General features: G+C 48.4%; 1 protein-coding gene across 1 annotated transcript in view; it reads left to right on the top strand.

Annotated features, from left to right (window-relative positions):
- The window catches only part of LOC311221341 (endoplasmic reticulum aminopeptidase 1-like), a 73,290-nt gene that overhangs the window by 15,889 nt on the left and 37,645 nt on the right, over positions 1-19,756 (top strand). Inside the window, exons 3-9 of the mRNA XM_084305244.1 lie at positions 8,723-8,857; positions 9,436-9,556; positions 9,917-10,071; positions 10,624-10,737; positions 12,495-12,626; positions 13,172-13,307; positions 13,463-13,569. Of these exons, the coding sequence (XP_084161370.1) occupies positions 8,723-8,857; positions 9,436-9,556; positions 9,917-10,071; positions 10,624-10,737; positions 12,495-12,626; positions 13,172-13,307; positions 13,463-13,569 (900 nt within the window). The remainder of the gene's footprint in view (positions 1-8,722; positions 8,858-9,435; positions 9,557-9,916; positions 10,072-10,623; positions 10,738-12,494; positions 12,627-13,171; positions 13,308-13,462; positions 13,570-19,756) is intronic.

Raw genomic sequence — 19,756 nt, 5'->3', positions numbered from 1 at the left:
AAATCACACCAAATGTTGATTAAAAAAATTTTTCTTGTTGTACTCCCAGTCAACTTGCTAGCAGGCAGCCTGGGAAGAGGAAAGAACTCGACTCTGTGTACGCACTACACAGAAACAACTAAAACATTGGTCTGTTATCAGCACTACTTCCATTAAAAATCTAAACATAGCACCACATGAGCTACTATGGACAAAATTAAATCTATCACAACCAATCCAGCACATACAGGAACAATGGTGGTCTGTCAAACCTTCCTGGCCCTGAGTTGACCATGAGGGTAATGATTGAAAAAACTAGGTGATGAGGTGATTCCTGCACCTGTTTGAGCCTCTGGTGTGGGATTGTCCCCAGAATTAGCGATGACAGTGAAAGGTGAATTAACAAAATCTTTGGTGGAGAGGGAAACTGTTAAAAAAATCCATTCCCCTTTTAATTATCCAGTACGGCCAGTTACAAGTGTTAAGGACATGATGGCTTACAGTAAACTACAGAAAGTTGAATGCAGCTACTAAGCCATTGCCTGTCACAGCACCCAGTCTGTCTGACATACCTAATCTGCTTAATACAGCAGGATTTAAAGGATGGCTGTCGTTGGTGTTCGAGATATCTTTTGGTCACATTACCATGGCAGGGACAAGACAAATTTGCTTTTACTTTGGAAGTAATAGAGCATTTTTTTTGCTCATTTACCCCAGAGGTTTAAGCACAGAGCTGCACCAACACATGCTGAATTGGCTAAGACATTAGAAGAAGTAAGGTTACCTGCTGGAATCACATTAATTCGATAGGGAGCTATTGAGTGGGGGCAGTGATGAGCAGCAAGTACAAGAAGGAATGGGCTTCCTCATAGACAGACATATGCCAGCAGTACTCGTATTTGCTACCCACTCTCACAACTGCATCTGTGGTTCAAGAATTAAATTGCCAGTGCAGGGCCCAGAGGCAGACAGGACTGTTCTTTATGGACACGAATTGTTAAAACATTCCTAACGAGGTTTAACAAGAGCAAGGGTAGAGTCCTGCACCTGGGAAGGAACAACCACATGTATCAGTCCAGGCTGGGGGATGACCTGCTGGAGAGGAGCTCTGAGGAGAAGGACCTGGGGGTCCTGGTGGACGACAGGTTGACCATGAGCCAGCAGTGTGCCCTCGTGGCCAACAGGGCCCATGGGATCATGACGTGCATGAAAAGGAGCGTGGCCAGCAGGGCAGGGGAGGTGATCCTCCCTCTCTACTCTGCCCTGGTCAGGCCTCACCTGGAGTACTGTGTCCAGTTCTGGGCTCCCCGGTACAAAAAAGACAGGGATCTCCTGGGAAGAGTCCAGCGGAGGGCAAGGAAGATGATAAAGGGCCTGGAGCATCTTCCCTATGAGGAAAGGCTGAGAGACCTGGGTCTGGTCAGCCTGGGGAAAAGAAGACTGAGGGAGGGATCCTATTTATGTTTATAACATGGCCAACCTCTCTTCAGTGGTTTGTGAGGACTGGACAAGTGGCAATGGCCACAAAATGGAGCCCAGGCAGTTCCACATGAGTATACAAAAGAACTTCTTCATGGTGCGGGTGACGGAGCACTGGGACAGGCTGCCCAGGGAGGTTGTGGAGTCTCCTTCTCTGGAGATATTCAAGGCCCATCTGGATGCCTCCCTGGGCAGCCTGCTCTGAGGAACCTGCTTTGGCAGGGGGGTTTGACCCAATGACCTCTGGAGGTCCCTTCCAACCCCTTCAATTCTGTGATTCTGTGAGAAGAAAAAGATCAGGCTACCAGGCTAGCAGGTCTGTATCTGAGATCTCAAATTGTACCTTCATCCTGATGTTGGTGATGCTCGTGGGGAGAGGTTACCAGCACCACCACCGAGGACCTTCTTTTCCATTTTCAGTTCTTATTGCAGAGGTATCTGAGCCTGTTGTCCTTTACTAGAGATCTGCTCTTTCTGCAGGGTGAGAAACTCTTTTGGTAGTTGTTCTGCTCTGGTCATCTGCCTTGGTCATCCTAGAGTTTCCAGCATTCCTTGGGTGGTTTTGTCCTTCAGCAGTGGTACACATGGACCCAGGAACTTACTTCTGTGCCACAGGAGTGGTTAGAAACGCTTGGAACGGACCAGCCCACCGTGATGACAGAGCGTATTTTCATTTGAACTCCTTTGCAAGGACTCCTTTAAGGCTGGCAGGAATCTCGTGGAGCTGTGGCAAGTCCTGTACCTGTGGAATAACAACCCCAGGCACCTGGACATGCTGTGGGCACCCTGCTGGAGAGCAGCCTGGCAGAAAATGACCTGAGGTTCCTGGTGGACACCACGTTGAACATAAGCCAGCAGTGTGCCCATGCAGCAAGAAAGGCTGATGGCTGGCGAAGCCCTGTGTGAAGCTGGAGAGCTGGGTCCTTTTCTGGGCTGTGGGGTTCTTGGCTGTAGCCTTAGCAGGCCTTAATCCACCGACACGTCCAGCCGTCCTGCAGTGATGTGAGAGGAAGAGTCCGGGGACTCGCTGGGCTCTGACTAGTTGTCTCTTATTGCAGAACCCCTTATCAGGGGGGTTGGTCAAGAAGCTTTATGTATCCACTTCTGTTCCCCACCACAGATTGAGAAATGGTAATTCTTAGCATGCCAAAGATTTTGAAAGTACTTAAATTATCTCATAAATGTGAAATTTATGCAGCAGTTCAGGTCACCGGATGCGAGGAGTGTCTGAGCCTGTTGCTGCCATCGGCGGGAGGCAGAGAAACTGCGTGCGTGAGGTGCGAGCAGGTGGATGACCTGGTCCGCATGGTGGCGGAGCTCAAGGAGGAGGTGGAGAGGTTGAGGGCCATCAGGGAGTGTGAGCGAGAGATAGACTTGTGCAGTAACTCCCTGCAGGGCCTCAAGGAGAGGTACCGAGGTGAGACTCCTCAAATGGGGGTGGACCCCCTGCCCTGTAGCCGTCGGCAGAGGGAGGGAATCTGGGAGTTGAGGAGGAATGGAAACAGGTCCCTGCTCGACATCGCAGGCGATGCCCTCCCCTTGCGGCCTCGCCTTCCCAGGTGCCCTTACACAACAGGTTTGAGGCCCTGGAGCTCGACAGACCAGTAGCTGAGGAAGAGGTAGCAAGTGTTCCCAGGAGGATGCCTAGGGCGAGGAGGTCGACTCCACGCCTCAGGACTGCCTCCACCAAGAAAGACAGGAGGGTTATTGTTGTTGGAGACTCTATTCTTAGGGGAACAGAGGGCCCTATTTGTCGGCCTGACCCTACCCGTAGGGAAGTGTGCTGCCTCCCTGGGGCCAGGGTCAGGGATGTTGCCAGGAAGCTTCCCAACCTGGTTCGCCCCTCTGACTATTATCCTCTTTTGGTAGTCCAGGCGGGCAATGACAACATTGAGGAGAGAAGCCTGAAGGCTATCAAAAGAGACTTTAGGGGGCTGGGTCGGTTAGTGGATGGAGCGGGAGTGCAGGTGGTGTTTTCATCCATCCCTGCGGTGGCAGGGAGGGGTACAGAGAGGACACGGAAAGCCCACCTGTTAAACACGTGGCTCCGGGGCTGGTGCCAACGCAGAAATCTTGTTTTTTTCGATCATGGGGCACTTTACTCAGCACCTGGCCTGATGGCCTCAGACGGGTCCCTATCTTTTATGGGAAAAAGAATCCTGGGCCAGGAGCTGGCAGGGCTCATTGAGAGGGCTTTAAACTAGGTAGGAAGGGGGATGGGGCTGAAGCAAGGATTGTTGGGGCTGTGCCAGGGGGAGCAATGGCAAGGCCGGGGGATAAGGTAATGGCCCAGCTGAAGTGCATCTACACCAATGCGCGCAGCATGGGTAACAAACAGGAAGAGCTGGAAGCCATCGTGCAGCAGGCAGGCTACGACTTGGTTGCCATCACGGAGACGTGGTGGGACCAGTCTCATGACTGGAGTGCTGCAATGCCTGGCTATAAGCTCTTCAGAAGGGACAGGCAGCACAGAAGGGGTGGTGCTGTGGCTCTCTATATTAGAGAGCCTTTCGATGTTGTAGAACTCGAGGCTGGGAATGACAAGGTCGAGTCCCTTTGGGTTAGGATCGGCAGGGACAACAAGGCTAGTGTCCTGGTCGGGGTCTGCTATAGACCGCCGAACCAGGATGAGGAGACTGATGAGGAGTTCTACAGGCAGCTGGCAGAAGTTGCGAAATCGTCAGCTCTTGTACTCGTGTTGGACTTCAACTTCCCTGACACATCCTGGAAGCACAACACAGCCCAGAGAAAGCAGTCTAGGAGGTTTCTGGAGAGCATGGAAGATAGCTTCCTGACGCAGCTGGTTAGTGAGCCTACCAGGGGTGGTGCCCCGCTAGACCTTCTCTTCACAAACAGAGAAGGACTGGTGGAGGATGTGATTGTCGGGAGCTGTCTTGGGCAGAGTGACCACGAGATGGTGGAGTTCATTGTTCTTGGCGAGGCCAGGAAGGGGACCAGTAAAACCGCTGTATTGGACTTTTGGAGGGCTGACTTTGAGCTGCTCAGGACACTGGTTGGTGGAGACCCTTGGGAGGTAGTTCTGAAGGGCAGAGGGGTCCAGGAAGGCTGGGCGCTCTTCAAGAGGGAAATCTTAATGGCGCAGGAACGGTCTGTTCCCACGTGCCCAAAGACGAGCTGGCAGGGAAGAAGACCAGCCTGGCTCAACAGAGAATTGTGGCTTGATCTTAGGAGAAAAAAGAGGGTTTATAATGTTTGGAATAGTGGGCAGGCCACTAGGGAGGACTATAAGGATGTAGCGAGGCTGTGCAGGGACAAAATTAGGAAGGCCAAAGCTCATCTGGAGCTCAATCTGGCTACTGCCGTTAAAGATAACAAAAAACGTTTCTATAAATACATCAACACAAAAAGGAGGACTAAGGAGAATCTCCATCCTTTACTGGATGCGGGGGGAAACTTGGTGTAGTGGGTTTACGTGGCAAGGTTTTGGTAGCAGGGGGCCATAGGGTGGTTTCTGTGAGAAAGATCTAGAAGCTGACCCATGTTTGGGAAGGGCCCCATTGTTTTCCAGAGCTGAGGCAGTAAGCGATGTTGTTTTGCGCCTCTGTGAGAGCATATTTAAGACAGGGAAAAAAACGCTGCGCCTCACAGCAGCCGGGAGAGTCAAGGGAGTGAGGAACAGCCTTGCAGGTGCCAAGGTCAGTGTAGAAGGAGGGGGAGAGGTGCTCCAGGCGCCGGAGCAGAAGTCCCCTGCGGCCTGTGGTGAGGAGCATGGTGAAGCAGGATGTCCCCCTGCAGCCCATGGAGTACCACAGTGGAGCAGGGTACCCTGCTGCAGCCCGTGGAGGAGACCACGGTGGAGCAGGTGGCCCTGCACCGACGGAGGCTGCCGCCTGTGGAAGACCCCTGCCGGAGCAGATTCCGGGCCGGACCTGTGGCCCGTGGAGAGGAGCCCACGCAGGAGCAGGTGACCTGGCAGGAGCTGCTGCCCGTGGGGGAGCCAGGTTGGAGCAGTTTTCTCCTGAGGGATGGACCCTGTGGTACGGACCCATATCTGGAGCAGTTCTGGAAGCGCTGCTGCCTGTGGGAAGCCCACGCCAGATCAGTTCATCAAGGACTGCATCCCGTGGGTGGGATCCCACAGCACAAGGGACGAGAGTGACCGAGAAGGAGCGGCAGAGAAGAAGCGCTGTAGACTGACCATAACCCCCATTCCCCCGTTCCCCTGCGCCGCTCGGGGGGAGGAGGTGGAAGAGGGTGGATGGGGGGGAAGGTGCTTTTGGTTTCTTTCCTTTGTTTCTCACTTGTCTAGCTTGTTAGTTAATAGGCAATAAATCTTACTATCTCCTTATGCCGAGTCTGTTTTGCCCGTTACAATAATTACTGAGTGATTTTCTCATCCTTGTCTCAACCCTTGAGCCCTTTTCACATATTTTCTCCCCATTCCTTTTTGAGGAGGGGGAGTGAGGGAGCGGCTGTGGCGGAGCTCGACTGCCCACTCGAGCGGAACCACGGCACTTAGTTACAAGAGATGAGGAAAAGGCGGAGGTGCTCAATGCCTTCTTTGCCTCAGTCTTTAGCGGCACTACCGGTTGTTCTCTGGATACCCAGTACCCTGAGCTGGTGGAAGGGGATGGGGAGCAGGATGTGGCCCTCACCATCCATGAAGAGCTGGTTGGTGACCTGCTACGGCACTTGGATGTGCACAAGTCGATGGGGCCGGATGGGATCCACCCAAGGGTACTGAGGGAACTGGCAGAGGAGCTGGCCAAGCCACTGTCCATCATTTATCAGCAGTCCTGGCGATCGGGGGAGGTCCCAGTTGACTGGCGGCTAGCAAATGTGACGCCCATCTACAAGAAGGGCTGGAAGGGCAGACCTGGGAAACAACAGGCCTGTCAGTTTGACCTGAGTGCCAGGGAAGCTCATGGAGCAGATCCTCCTGAGAGTCATCACGCAGCACTTGCAGGGCAAGCAGGCGATCAGGCCCACTCAGCATGGGTTTATGAAAGGCAGGTCCTGCTTGACGAACCTGATCTCCTTCTATGACAAAGTGACACGCTGGGTGGACGAGGGAAAGGCTGTGGATGTGGTCTACCTTGACTTCAGCAAGGCTTTTGACACCGTCTCCCACAGCATTCTCCTCAAGAAACTGGCTGCTCTTGGCTTGGAGTGGCGCACACTTCGCTGGGTTAGAAACTGGCTGGATAGCCGGGCCCAAAGAGTCGTGGTGAATGGAGTCAAGTCCAGTTGGAGGCCAGTCACTAGTGACGTCCCCCAGGGCACGGTGCTGGGGCCGGTCCTCTTTAATATCTTCATCGATGATCTGGACGAGGCATTGAGTGCACCCTCAGTAAGTTTGCAGATGACACCAAGCTATGCGCGTGTTGATCTGCTTGATGGTAGGAAGGCTCTGCAGGAGGATCTGGATAGGCTGCAGCGATGGGCTGAGGTCAACTGCATGAAGTTCAACAAGGCCAAGTGCCGGGTCCTGCACCTGGGGCGCTTATTGCAGAGCTACAGGCTGGGAGACGAGTGGTTGGAGAGCTGCCAGGCAGAGAAGGACCTGGGAGTGATGGTGGATAGTTGGCTGAATATGAGCCAGCAGTGTGCTCAGGTGGCCAAGGAGGCCAACGGCATCCTGGCTTGTATCAGGAACAGTGTGGCCAGCAGGGCTAGGGAAGTGATCGTCCCCCTGTACTCGGCTCTGGTGAGGCCGCACCTCGAGTACTGTGTTCAGTTTTGGGCCCCTCGCTACAAGGACATCGAGGTGCTTGAGCGGGTGCAGAAAAGGGCAACGAATCTGGAGAGGGGCCTGGAGAACAAGTCCTACGAGGAGCGGCTGAGGGAGCTGGGCTTGTTCAGCCTGGAGAAGAGGAGGCTCAGGGGTGACCTTATCGCTCTCTACAGGTACCTCAAGGGAGGCTGTAGTGAGGTGGGGGTTGGCCTGTTCTCCCACGTGCCTGGTGACAGGACGAGGGGGAATGGGCTAAAGTTGAGCCAGGGGAGTTTTAGGTTAGATGTTAGGAAGAACTTCTTCACCGAAAGGGTTGTTAGACACTGGAACAGGCTGCCCAGGGAAGTGGTGGAGTCACCATCCCTGGAAGTCTTCAAAAGACGTTTAGACGTAGAGCTTAGGGATATGGTTTATTGGGGACTGCTAGCGTTAGGTCAGAGGTTGGACTCGATGACCTTGAGGTCTCTTCAAACCTAGAAATTCTGTGGTTCTGTGATTCTGTGATATTATTATTTTTATATTATATATATTATTATATTATATATTATTATATATATATTATATATAATATATATTATATATATTATTATATTATATGTATATTATATATAATATATATTATACATATTATATATATTATATATTTAATATATTATATATACAATGTATTAATATATATTAATTATTATTAATATATATTTATATATATATTAATATATATATATTAAACAACAACAAAAATAGGTTATTTTGGCCTTCAAAACATCTGTGAAAGTGGAGTATGTGTAACACCTACAAATATGGTTTGCAGTTACAAATATGTAGGCGTATGTAGGGTGGGTCACATGTCATACATTTGGTCTTACTCTGTGCATAAGAGATTCTTCACAAATTCTTCTGCATTGTTGATTCGTGATTTGCCAGGAAACTAACCCTTTTAAATGAGGGAATAACGCCTCCCCATACACCAAGTACATTTCAAAAAAATGAAGTCTTTTGGAAGTTGGTTAAAAACAAACTAACAAACAAACAAAACAGTTCTTGCATTGAAAAGTGGATAAAATAATGAATGAATGGTGGGTGCCAGTATTAGTATTCCAATGTGGCTAAATATACTCCAAGTCTAAGTTAGTTACCTGAGGCGAATCAAAAGGGAAAACTCTAACAGGCGACTCATTTTGTCTTGAAATAGATATCTGAGAGAGCGGAGTCATTGTTTGGAGTAGTTTATTTCTCTCATGTGTAACAAGTGATGTTTAGATTTAGACAACTTCTGATCAACTCAAGTGTGATCTTAATTAGATCGACGTGCTGGCAGACACTGAGGAAAATTAAAGCTTTTGAATGAGTATCTTTATCTAGTTTTAGCAATGTTGAAGTAACACTTACAAGTGAAACTACCTGTATGTTTCTGTTTTCTTTGTGTGGGGACGGGCTGGCACAGGGTTGACTTCTTTCCAACTTGTCTTTAAAATTGTCTTAGTGAAACTGAAAAGAAACACGTTGATTTTTGGTGCCAAAGTCCTTAGAGGTACTACCGGATGATGAGCTGTGCTTGTCTTTTTTTAGATGAAGACTGTGAATATAAATTCATGGCTTGTTGAAGACCATTTTGATACCAGTGTCAAGATGAGTACCTACCTCGTGGCCTTTATTGTTTCCGATTTCAAGTCCATCAGCAAAATATCCAGTCATGGAGTTAATGTAACTATTCTGATTTTCTAAGAGCTTATTTTGTAACAAAATCTATATGGAAACATACAGTGTACTTTCAAGCTAAATTGTTGGATTTATACATTGTGAAGTTTTACATGAACGAGAGGAGAGAAAAACGTTGGCTTTGTAATTGGATTATTAGTTTGCATTAAGACTAATTTTACTAATTCCAAAAGTTTTTGGTAATGTGCTTTCTTTTTATATACTTACATGCATTGGTAATGTTGTCTCAAGTAAGACTGTTTGATTAAAAGGAAATTAAATATAGTTTTATTGGAGAATCAGGAATAAAACAGAACAGTGGTAGTTAAACAGCTCTGTCTTGGTAGGGGATGGAAGGTATAGATGTCCTTTTACAGGCATAGTGGTTCTGGAGGATAAAGTAAAATTCTCATTTCTAATTTTGAACATATCTGTATCTGGATTTTTTAAAAGTAACTTTTGTACGAAAGCTGTTAGGTATGTGCTCTACTGTCACTTTTCATGACCACTCACTCTGTGTTAAAGAACAAATTCTGTAAACTTTTGATGCTGGCATTTAAATACTGCCTGCTTGTTTACTGTAGATTTCTGTATACACGGTACCAGAGAAGATCCACCAAGCTGATTATGCCCTGGATGCGGCAGTAAAACTTTTAGACTTTTATGAGGATTACTTCAGCATTTCATATCCCTTACCTAAACAAGGTAAGTGTTACCTAATTTAATGTATTCAAGAATAGCATTAAGAATAGAGAGTAAAATTGCATAAAATCAATGAGTTAGGTAAGACTGGGACAATTTTGGCTCCCATGTTTTTAAACTGTCTGCTTCGTGTAACTTAAGAGTATGTTGAAAAGCTTCACTGAGAACGGAAAATCCTTCTATAGAGAACTTTTTAAAGGTATGTTTTTGCTGTTACATTTAGGAGAAGCCTTAAAGAAGGTGTGATGTGGGAGCTGTTGTGAAGTGGGATGAGCAGGTGACTGGGTTCTTTACTGGGTCAAACAATCCTAGCAGTTTATTAATGCTTCCCTCCCGCCCTCCTCCTTCCTCCCCCTCCACCAGATTTAGCAGCTATTCCTGATTTCCAGTCTGGTGCTATGGAAAACTGGGGATTGACCACATATCGGGAATCCGCATTGTTGTATGACCCTGATAAATCCTCAGCATCTTCTAGACTTTGGATTACTATGGTAATAGCCCACGAACTGGCTCATCAGGTGAGATTTAGGAGCAACAATAAAGGATCAGAAGGGACCCACAGAGTGGTCACAGCTGTGTGGATGGAGAGATATTTGAGAATATAGACTGAAAAGAGCTGTTTCGGTTTGAGGGTGTTCATCCCTGAATCACGCGACTGTTCCCAATAAAGTCTCGTTGGGCTTCATAGACATGCAGGGCTGTAACCCAAATCTGTATAGTTCAGTAGCTGTAGTGCTCTGGGGACTTTGCACCATTGCTAACCCTTGAAATTAATTGCAAGCCATGAATATAGGTAAAAAAGTTAGGAATTGTTACAGGTTTATGCGTGGCTCTCCTGTCAAACCTGGTTTATGTATAAAGTTTCATGGAATTGTAATGGAAACCCATGCTGTAGAGTATTACCATTAAAATAAGAAATGAAGTAGAAAGAGGCCAGAGTAAGCTGCATTACTACAAAAATGTGCCTTAAATGTCAGTGCCATGCTATAAATTCAATTTCATATCAGTCAGTAGCAGCTTTTGTGAAAAACCGTGTATTTAAATTAAAATTGTTGTTGCTGTTGTTTCAGTGGTTTGGTAACCTGGTTACCATGGAGTGGTGGAATGACCTGTGGTTAAATGAAGGGTTTGCAAAATTCATGGAGTTTGTGTCGGTCAATATTACCCATCCAGAACTGAAAGCTGTAAGCAGCAATTACTGTATTTTTATTTTATATTTACATTCTAAGTCCACTAATTTGTAAGGGTGAAGACCAATCATGTTTGTGCTGTGAAATAGTTTTGCTTTCCCTTTGAAAGAACTGTCTGATCTTAACTCGAAGGGTAAGAATATTGATTTTATTGTATCTAATTATTTCAAAAACTGGTGATGGAAGTTAATGATTGCAATCAAAGTATATTCTCTTTTCAAAAGCTATTTAGACTTCGGAAAGTATAAAGGCATTGCTAGTTAGTCAAGGGAGGTGATTGTCCCGCTCTACTCTGCGCTGGGGTGGCCTCACCTCGAGCACTGTGTGCAGTTCTGGGCACCGCAGTACAAAAAGGATGCCAAAGTGTTGGAGAGTGTCCAGAGGAGGGCTACAAAGATGGCGAAGGGCCTAGAGGGGAAGACGTATGAGGAGAGGCTGAGGGCACTGGGCCTGTTCAGCCTGGAGAAGAGGAGGCTGAGGGGGGACCTCATCGCGGTCTACAGCTTCCTTACGAGGGGGAGTGCAGAGGCAGGCACTGACCTATTCTCTGTAATCACCAGTGATAGGACCTGCAGAAATGGTGTCAAGCTGTGGCAGGAGAGGTTCAGGCTCGACAACAGGAAGAGGTTCTTCACCGAGAGGGTAGTCGCACACCTGAACAGGCTTCCCAGGGAAGTAGTCACAGCTCCAAGCCTGTCGGAGTTGAAGAAGCGATTGGACTGTGCTCTTAGTCATGTGGTCTGACTTTTTGGGTAGACCTGTGCGGTGCCAGGAGTTGGACTTGATGATCCTTATGGGTCCCTTCCAACTCGGGGTATTCTATGATTCTATGAAATTATTTTTTTTCCCTCATGTATAATCAGACTTAAATCCTAATGAAGACCCCCAAATCCTCCCGCTAGCTTTAGCACACGTTCAATATATGAAACTTTGCAAGTATGCCTAGTTCAAAGTAGTGAAACGAACAGTGCGCTGGGAAGATCTATGCAGAAACTTGCCATAAAACTGCAGTGGAATAATAATGAAGCAATATAATAATGAAGGAATTCATCATTTGCTTTTTTTTTTTTTTTTTCCCTTTGGTTTGTTTTGTGGTTACTAACCGTTCATTTTGTCATCAAACTTTTGGAACGTGTGCATGTCTTTTTGGAGTTATTTTTAAGTCTCACTAGCTGGAGTATTAAAGTTGGTTTAGAAGGGTAGAGGCAGTTTGCCTCTCTATATTCCTTTCCTTTCCTTTCCTTTCCTTTCCTTTCCTTTCCTTTCCTTTCCTTTCCTTTCCTTTCCTTTCCTTTCCTTTCCTTTCCTTTCCTTTCCTTTCCTTTCCTTTCCTTTCCTTTCCTTTCCTTTCCTTTCCTTTCCTTTCCTTTCCTTTCCTTTCCTTTCCTTTCCTTGCCTTGCCTTGCCTTGCCTTGCCTTGCCTTGCCTTGCCTTGCCTTGCCTTGCCTTGCCTTGCCTTGCCTTGCCTTGCCTTGCCTTGCCTTGCCTTGCCTTGCCTTGCCTTGCCCTTCCCCTTCCCCTTCCCCTTCCCCTTCCCCTTCCCCTTCCCCTTCCCCTTCCCCTTCCCCTTCCCCTTCCCCTTCCCCTTCCCCTTCCCTTCCCTTTCCTGCTCTGTAATGAAACCGAAGATATGTTTGGCTTTCCTTATGGGATTTCAACATCATGTAGAATGGACTGAAATATGAACTAATAGGAATTCAGTAGTCACTAAGCAAAATTTGGTAGTAATAATCATTTTTGTCTCCTATTAGGAAGATTATTTCTTATCAAACTGTTTTGATGCCATGGAAGTGGATGCATTAAATTCATCACATCCTGTGTCTACTCCTGTGGAAGATCCAGCTCAAATTTTAGAAATGTTTGATGATGTTTCTTATGTGAAGGTAAAATCTGTAACTGATTTCATTCTCAGTTGTACTGATTGTACTATACGTCTGCATTGTACTGATTTCAGTCAGTCTTTTATACAAAACATCCCTGAACCGTGGTGTTAATATACTTTTTAATGTTGTTTTGATCTTTATATTCTATCTCAATCCTAGTCCAAAACTCCTGCATGTAGTTCAAATTGTGGTTTCCTGTTCCATCTATAAAAAGAGGAGGTTTTTGCCCCTTCTTATCTGTTGTGTATCAATTTAAACATTAAAACATTATTTTAGGTGCTTAAACCAACCAGCGTTTTTCATTGGAGCCTGCTCTATATAGTAATTGAAAAAATAATACCATATTTTACTCAATCCAAAATATATTTAAGGAAATAAGGAAAGCCAAATTACCGTTTAAATATATATAAAACCCAATTATTTCTCATCAGACAGACATACAAATTTGAACTGCTGTTTAGGTTAGCCTGCTGAAAATTTTCTGAAAGAAGCATCTTGCTGTCTAGGGAGTGGTTTTGTAAACATTTTGTCACACTCTTTTTCAGGGATCCTGTATATTAAATATGTTGAAGGACTACCTGACTGATGATGTTTTTAAAGCTGGACTTGTGCAGTACCTGCAGAAGTACAGCTATCAGAACACAAAAAATGAAGATTTGTGGAACAGTATGACAAATGCAAGTATTTCTTATTCTCTCTTTTTTTTTTTTTTTTTTACTTTTTTTTTTTTTTTTTTTTTTCCCCCCCAAATTTCATAGCTTTTTGTGAATAGTGTGTTTTTGTAGTATATTAATGAGGACTATGACCAATACTTATGGTAATGATATCAAAAACAGATGACCAACACTTTCTTCTACAGATTTATCCCACAGTAGGTACCGATAAAAGTGAACAACAAGGTGATGGCTTTTGCAGAAGGAACCAACAGTCATCTTCAAATGCAGTAAGCATCTAGTTTTTTACTCATCAGTATTTGAGAGTTTGGTATTTATCTGAGTCCTCTCATGTTACTATACTGTGCTGTGGCATCGGTTTGTGTACAGACAGAAATCCTACCTCTGTGCCTAGGGCTGACCGGAAAACAGCACTATTTAAAGAGATGTCACTAACTATGTAAAGGTGTCCCGAAAAAGAACAGCCAGAGTTGTCATTGATATCCCATGTTCCAATCTAAACTTAACTATGCTGAGCTTACAAATTTACAGCAGTTTTTATGAAGTTCTTAGCTACTAAATTCATTGTCTATGCACTCCATCTTCCTCCTCTTCTTACGTATCCAAGCTTGTCCATGATTTTTATTGCAACTTTTTCACCGGTAAGAAGATGCCGTCCAAGCTTTACCTTTGCAAACCCACCTAAAATTGAAAACACGGACATTTAAGCGCGGCGCCCAACGGGAGCGATGGAGGGAAGGAGGGAGGGAGGGAGGCGCAGCGGGGCGGCCATGTTGGGAGGGTCGGCGCTGCTGCTCTGCACCCTGCGGGGTCTGGGGGAGGGTGGGGAAGGAGGAACATGGTGATGCGCAAGGCCAGGGGGCCTGAGGAGATGGATCTGTGGGTCCTGATTGAGTGGGCAGGCATTGCCCATCACCAGGCTGGGCAACCAGATCCAGTGGGTGGCACCCCTGGCCATGGCAGGGGGAGTGGAACTAGGTGGTCTTTGAGGCCCCTTCCAACCTGAGCCACTCGACATTTCTATGAGTGTAGGATTCCGTGATTCTATGAAGAAGACCAAGACACTGTCTGTGGCAGGGTCACAACTCTTTATTGGGATGACAACCACATTTGCCCTGCTAAAGGCGCGGGGGCCTCTTGCAGGGCTGGGGAGAGTCCGGGTCGCTGTCGGCTCTCCTCTTCGGGGGGCGCCGTGGCCCCCCAGGTGAGCTGTCCCTGCCCTGGCCAGGAGGAGAGGGCCCGTGGCTTGTGCCCGGCACCGCAGCCTGTTCTGCTTCCTCCTCTTCAGGCTCTGAGAAGAGCTCCTCCTGCTCCTCAGGGATGGGTGCAGCGCGCGGCTGGCCAGGACCCCCAGGCAGGGCGGCACTGGAGGTGCTGGGCAGCTCCTCGATGTCCGAATCCTCCGCGCTGCTGGAGGAGAGCAGGCTGGTGACAGGAGTGTCCCGGGGGGAGGCAGCAGGGCTGGGGGTGGCCTCCGGGCTGTCTTCGGGCTCCCAGGTGTCTTGGGAGCCCTCGAGGTCCACCTCAGGGCCGTTGTACACGTAGAGCTGGCTGGCAGGACGCGGTTCCAGGAAGCCCAGCTCCTCCAGGTACTCCTCGCTGCACGTCTCCTCCATGATGGAGATGAGCCGCTGCACAAAGCTCACCGTGTGGCCCTGCAGCAACGGCTGCAGCTCCTGCACCAAGGCGTGCTCATCGAGCCCACAGCGGCACAGCCAAGCGACGATGTTGGCCTCCAGCATGTCCTGGTCCCACCAGGCAGCGTCGAACAGCTCCCTGGCTTGCTGGCGCACCCAGGAGCGCAGCGGACCCAGGACTTCTAGGTGCTCCCTGAAGAGCTCTGCCCATTCCTCGGGCGGGAGGCCTCTCACGGCAGGCTGGGGCATGGGCTCTGCAGCCCCCTGCTCGTCCTGGGGGCTGTCGTCTTGCGCCTCTGCTTCGGGGGCCACCTGCACCTCCAGGAAGTCGTCTTCCGCCCAGATGGAGTAGCGGATGGAGGTGATGTGCTGCCTGCAGAGGGGGCAGGTGCTGCTTCTCTTGGCCCAGCGCATGATGCACCCGAAGCAGAAGTGGTGCACACAGGGGAGGACGTAGCTGGGCTCCTTGGGGACCCCCTGGCACACAGGGCAAGTGATGTCCTGGGCCTCACTTGCCATGGTGTCGGCTCGCTGCAGCGGGCTGGGGAGAGCTGCAGATGGGGAGCTGCTTCCCCTGGCTGGCACCGCTGCGACAGCTGATGTGCGCTGCAAGAAGGAGAGAGGTCAGGGTCAGTGGCTGAGCCAGGGCAGGCAGCGGCAGTGCCCCGGCCCCTCAGCAGGACAAAACCCCAAGCCGAGCCCCGGGGCACGTGTCCCCGCACAGCTCACCTGCACTGCTGCGAGCACTCCCTCCACAGCCCCGGCTGCCTGAGCCAGGCAGGGCCGGGGAAACGCAGGCACTGGCTGCGGGGACGGGCACCGAGAGCAGTTGCCGACGGCCCCACAGCACAGCTCCAACAAATCTCCCAAGAGATCCTTGCTCGGCACTCCAAGCCTCGCACACACGCTCAGCGGGAGTCCAGGCACGAGCCAGGCTGGGCCAGGCTCTGCCGGCGCCCCAAGATAAGCAGCGAGGGCCGTGAGGTCACAGCCCATTGCTGGCTGACCTCACAGCCCATCGCTGGGTGACCTCAGAGCCCAGCACTCTGGGTGACCCCCAAAAACCAAAGCACATGTCTGAAAGCACTTGCCAGACATTTGGTGAACCCCGGCAGCTTGGCTGCCATGACCACTTCACTGGGAGGCCTGTTTCAGTGGCCAAGCCCCGTGTTGGTGTACAATCTTCTCCTCGCTTGCAGCCAGACCCTCCACTGTCCCATCTCCTTGCCATTCCCTCGAGTTTTGTCAGTGGCCCCAGAGAGCAGAGCTCAGCGCCAGCCCCTCTGCTGCCCTGCTGAGGAAGCTGCTGGCCGCCATGAGGCCTCCCCTCAGTCTCGTGCAGGCTGAGCAAACACGCGGACCTCATGTGCTCCTCATCCATCTTACTCTCCCGATCCTTCACCACTTCGAAGCCCTCCTTTGGACACTCTCCAATAACCTGATGTCCTTCTGTTAGTGTGCTGCCCAAAAGTGCACCCAGGACAGGACTCGAGGTGCTGCTGAAAGAGCGCAGAGCAGAGCACAGCAATCCCTGCCCCCGCCCAGCGGGCGATGCCATGCTGGAGGCAGCCCAGGATGCTGTTGCCCCTCCTGGCTGCCAGGGCCCCTGCTTGAATCCCGTTCAACTTGCCATCGACCAAAACGCCCAGATCCCTCTCTGCAGGGCTGCGCTCCAGCCTCTCGTCCCCCCGACTGTCCATACAGCCAGGGTTGCCCCTTGCCAGGCGTGGAATCCCTCACTCGCTCTTGCTAAACCTCATATGCTTGGGGATTGCCCAGCTCTCTGCTTTGTCAAGGTCTCTCTGCAAAGCCTTCCTCCCCTCGATGGAGTCAGCCACTCCTTCCTGTTTAGCATCATGCCTAAACGGACTCCATATGCCCTCAAGTCCTACATGCCAGTCAGTCGGGACAACGCTGGAGAGAACAGGCCCTAAAATGGAGGCCTGCACAAGCCCCTATGACTGGCCACCAGCCTGATGCCACCCCATTTACAAGAACCCTTGGAGCGCGACCCGTCAGCCCCTTGTTCACCCATCGCATTATGCATTGCTCTAGCTGTGTGCTGCCCAATTTGTCCAGAAGGAGACAGGGAGAAACAGTCTTGAAGCTGTGCTGAAAGCCAAACAGGTGCCATCAGCTGGCTTCCCTTGGGCAACCAGATGGTTGGCCACTTCATCAAAAGAAATCAATGGTGGGCAAGTGATGGGGAGGGGACATCGATAGGGCAGCTGACCTAAACCAACCAAAGGGACATTCCAGAGCACCTGATGCCACACTCAGCAATAAACAGGGGAGCTCCCATGGGGCAGGGGGCTGTTCCTCCTCAACAACCACTACATGTTTTGATGCCCTGCTTCCCAGGCCATGGCTGAACATCGCTCGTTGATGGGAAGTAGAGAATATTTCCTTTTCCTTCTCTCTGCGCTTCCCCGCGGCCTTATTGTTTCTTTTGTTTCTTTTTCTCCCCATTCCCCTGCCCTTTAATTAAATCATTCTCATCTCCAGCCTCTTTGTGCTGTATTTTCTCCCCCAATTTAATAGCCACTCTTCTGGGTTCGCAATAAGTGAACTAATTTTAATTCCTACCTCGCTTTTTTAATTATTTTAAAACAGCATCAGCAAGGTCTGTGCGACACCAGAACACCCTTATATAACACCCAAAGAATTGCCATCTCCCTTTGGTGATTTGTACCACCGTGCCTGCTGTTTGTCATCATCGCACCATGCCCTGCTGAGATAGCTTGGCTTTGTCTTGCTGCCCTCCTTGTAGTTACGAGAAGGCTGCCCTGAGGCTCCTCTGCAGTCTGACCAAACATCTTTGCCTCAGCCCCTCCTCACTGAGCAAGGGCCCCAACCCCTGAGCATTGTGAAATTGCCTACAATGCATTTCTAAGGATCTCCCTAATGGGTTTTGAAGACAAGATTGAAATTCTTCCTCCGTGGAAAGGAACCCATGATGGAGCAAAACACAAGTTTTCATACAAGCATGTTGGACGTACTTATGGTTTATCTCATTTCTATGTCTCAGAGAATTGCTTGTTCGGCTAACAATTTGACCTCTTTGAAAGCGTTTGTCCTGACCGTCTCTCAATTGTTTGCCAATGCCTCCTGCTGGCCACTGGCTGCCGCTGTTTGTCTAGGTAAAGAACAGCTTGTTGCACACGCACCCACCGTCGGTTTTAAGCGGCTCTGGCAAAGACGTGCATGCCTGATGTAGCTTTGCATATTTAAGAAGAGATAAAAGTGTAGCTTCCACTCAAGTGAAAAATCTCATCTGCACACAGCCTTTCCTATGTGAGTTCAGAACCTCTCACCAAGGAGGGCCGAGATGCTGAAGTTGCTGAAGTTGTGTGACTTTCTCCGTTTACTCACGGCAACATTTAGCCATGATGCTAACTAAAATACAAAATGTGAAATCTTGGATAATTAGGGACTCCGCCTGCGGCATATCACAACAGTGTCATGGTCAGATGTGTCTCGGTGAGACAACCTGAAAGCCTCATGCTTGAATGTAGTGCGTGTTCTTGCAGCACGGACACCTTGACGAGGACTGCGTGACAGAGCTTTCCGTGTTTCACAACCAGAGCAGGGAGAGTATATCGGAATTAATATCAGAGGTAAGAAATACATGTTGTTAATTTGTTGTAATTAAGCATGCTGATACAGTAAGTAACCTTAGCGTATTGGCAGCCTCATGGTCCCTTATTCTCAGGCGTGAGTTTTGCTGTGCTTTTCCAACCTACGGAATCCCCACAGAATTTCAGATCTGTCAGTACAGCTCTGAAGCTCAAATTTGCCTTTTCTTTTTCCTCCTTTCATTGTGTTTCCTAAGCCTTATTGATATTTTCTACCATGCTGATATCCTTATGAATTTCTGAAAGGCAAAATAGACTCGCCCTAAAGATGTCTGGATGAACAACAGATTTCATGCACTGGCTGAACTCCGTGCTTTGAAATGTTCTGATAGCGGAGGGAAAACTTTCAGTGCGTCGCTCAGCCAGGCTATAAAATAAGCGGGGGGGAATTACTTTTCACCAACTTTGAAAGAAGTGAATCAGTTCCTGTCCCATTGGAATATAAATGACAAAAGCTGAGCTGACTAGCTGTAGAGGAATTGTACCAATGTGTTAGTGGTGATATTCTAACCTGGTAGAAGAGACTTACAAGATGAGGTGGACTCCAGCCTTAATGTGAAGCTGAAAATTGTCCTTTGGAATTTATTTTTTTTTTATTCTACTGTATAGAATGAAGACTTGGGATAAAATCTTTCACATAACTGTAGCAGAAACAGACTTTTAAAGTATGTGTTCTACTTAAAATGGATAAATTTTGGAGTAAACATTGTTGTTTGTTTGTTTGTTTGTTTTTGTTTGTTTGTTTGTTTTTCAGTTACAGGAAATACAGGAAATAATCTGAATAATCTGCTCACAGGAGGAAACAGCTTGTCCAATTAAGTTTTGGCATTTACACCGGCCTTTACTAGGGGACTTCTATTGCCTTATAACTTATTCAGGCTAACGGTATTATGCTGCAAACCTGGCAAGCATTTTTCTTGCAGTCCTCATAGCAGTTGTGATACTGAAAATCACACCAAATGTTGATTAAAAAAATTTTTCTTGTTGTCCTCCCAGTCAACTTGCTAGCAGGCAGCCTGGGAAGAGGAAAGAACTCGACTCCATGTACGCACTATGCAGAAACAACTAAAACATTGGTCTGTTATCAGCACTACTTCCATTAAAAATCTAAACATAGCACTTACATGAGCTACTATGGACAAAATTAAATCTATCACAACCAATCCAGCACATACAGGAACAAT

Source organism: Netta rufina, assembly GCF_964035555.1.
Source record: "Netta rufina genome assembly, chromosome: Z".
Taxonomy (NCBI): domain Eukaryota; kingdom Metazoa; phylum Chordata; class Aves; order Anseriformes; family Anatidae; genus Netta; species Netta rufina.
This window is presented reverse-complemented; position numbering and strand designations above follow the sequence as displayed.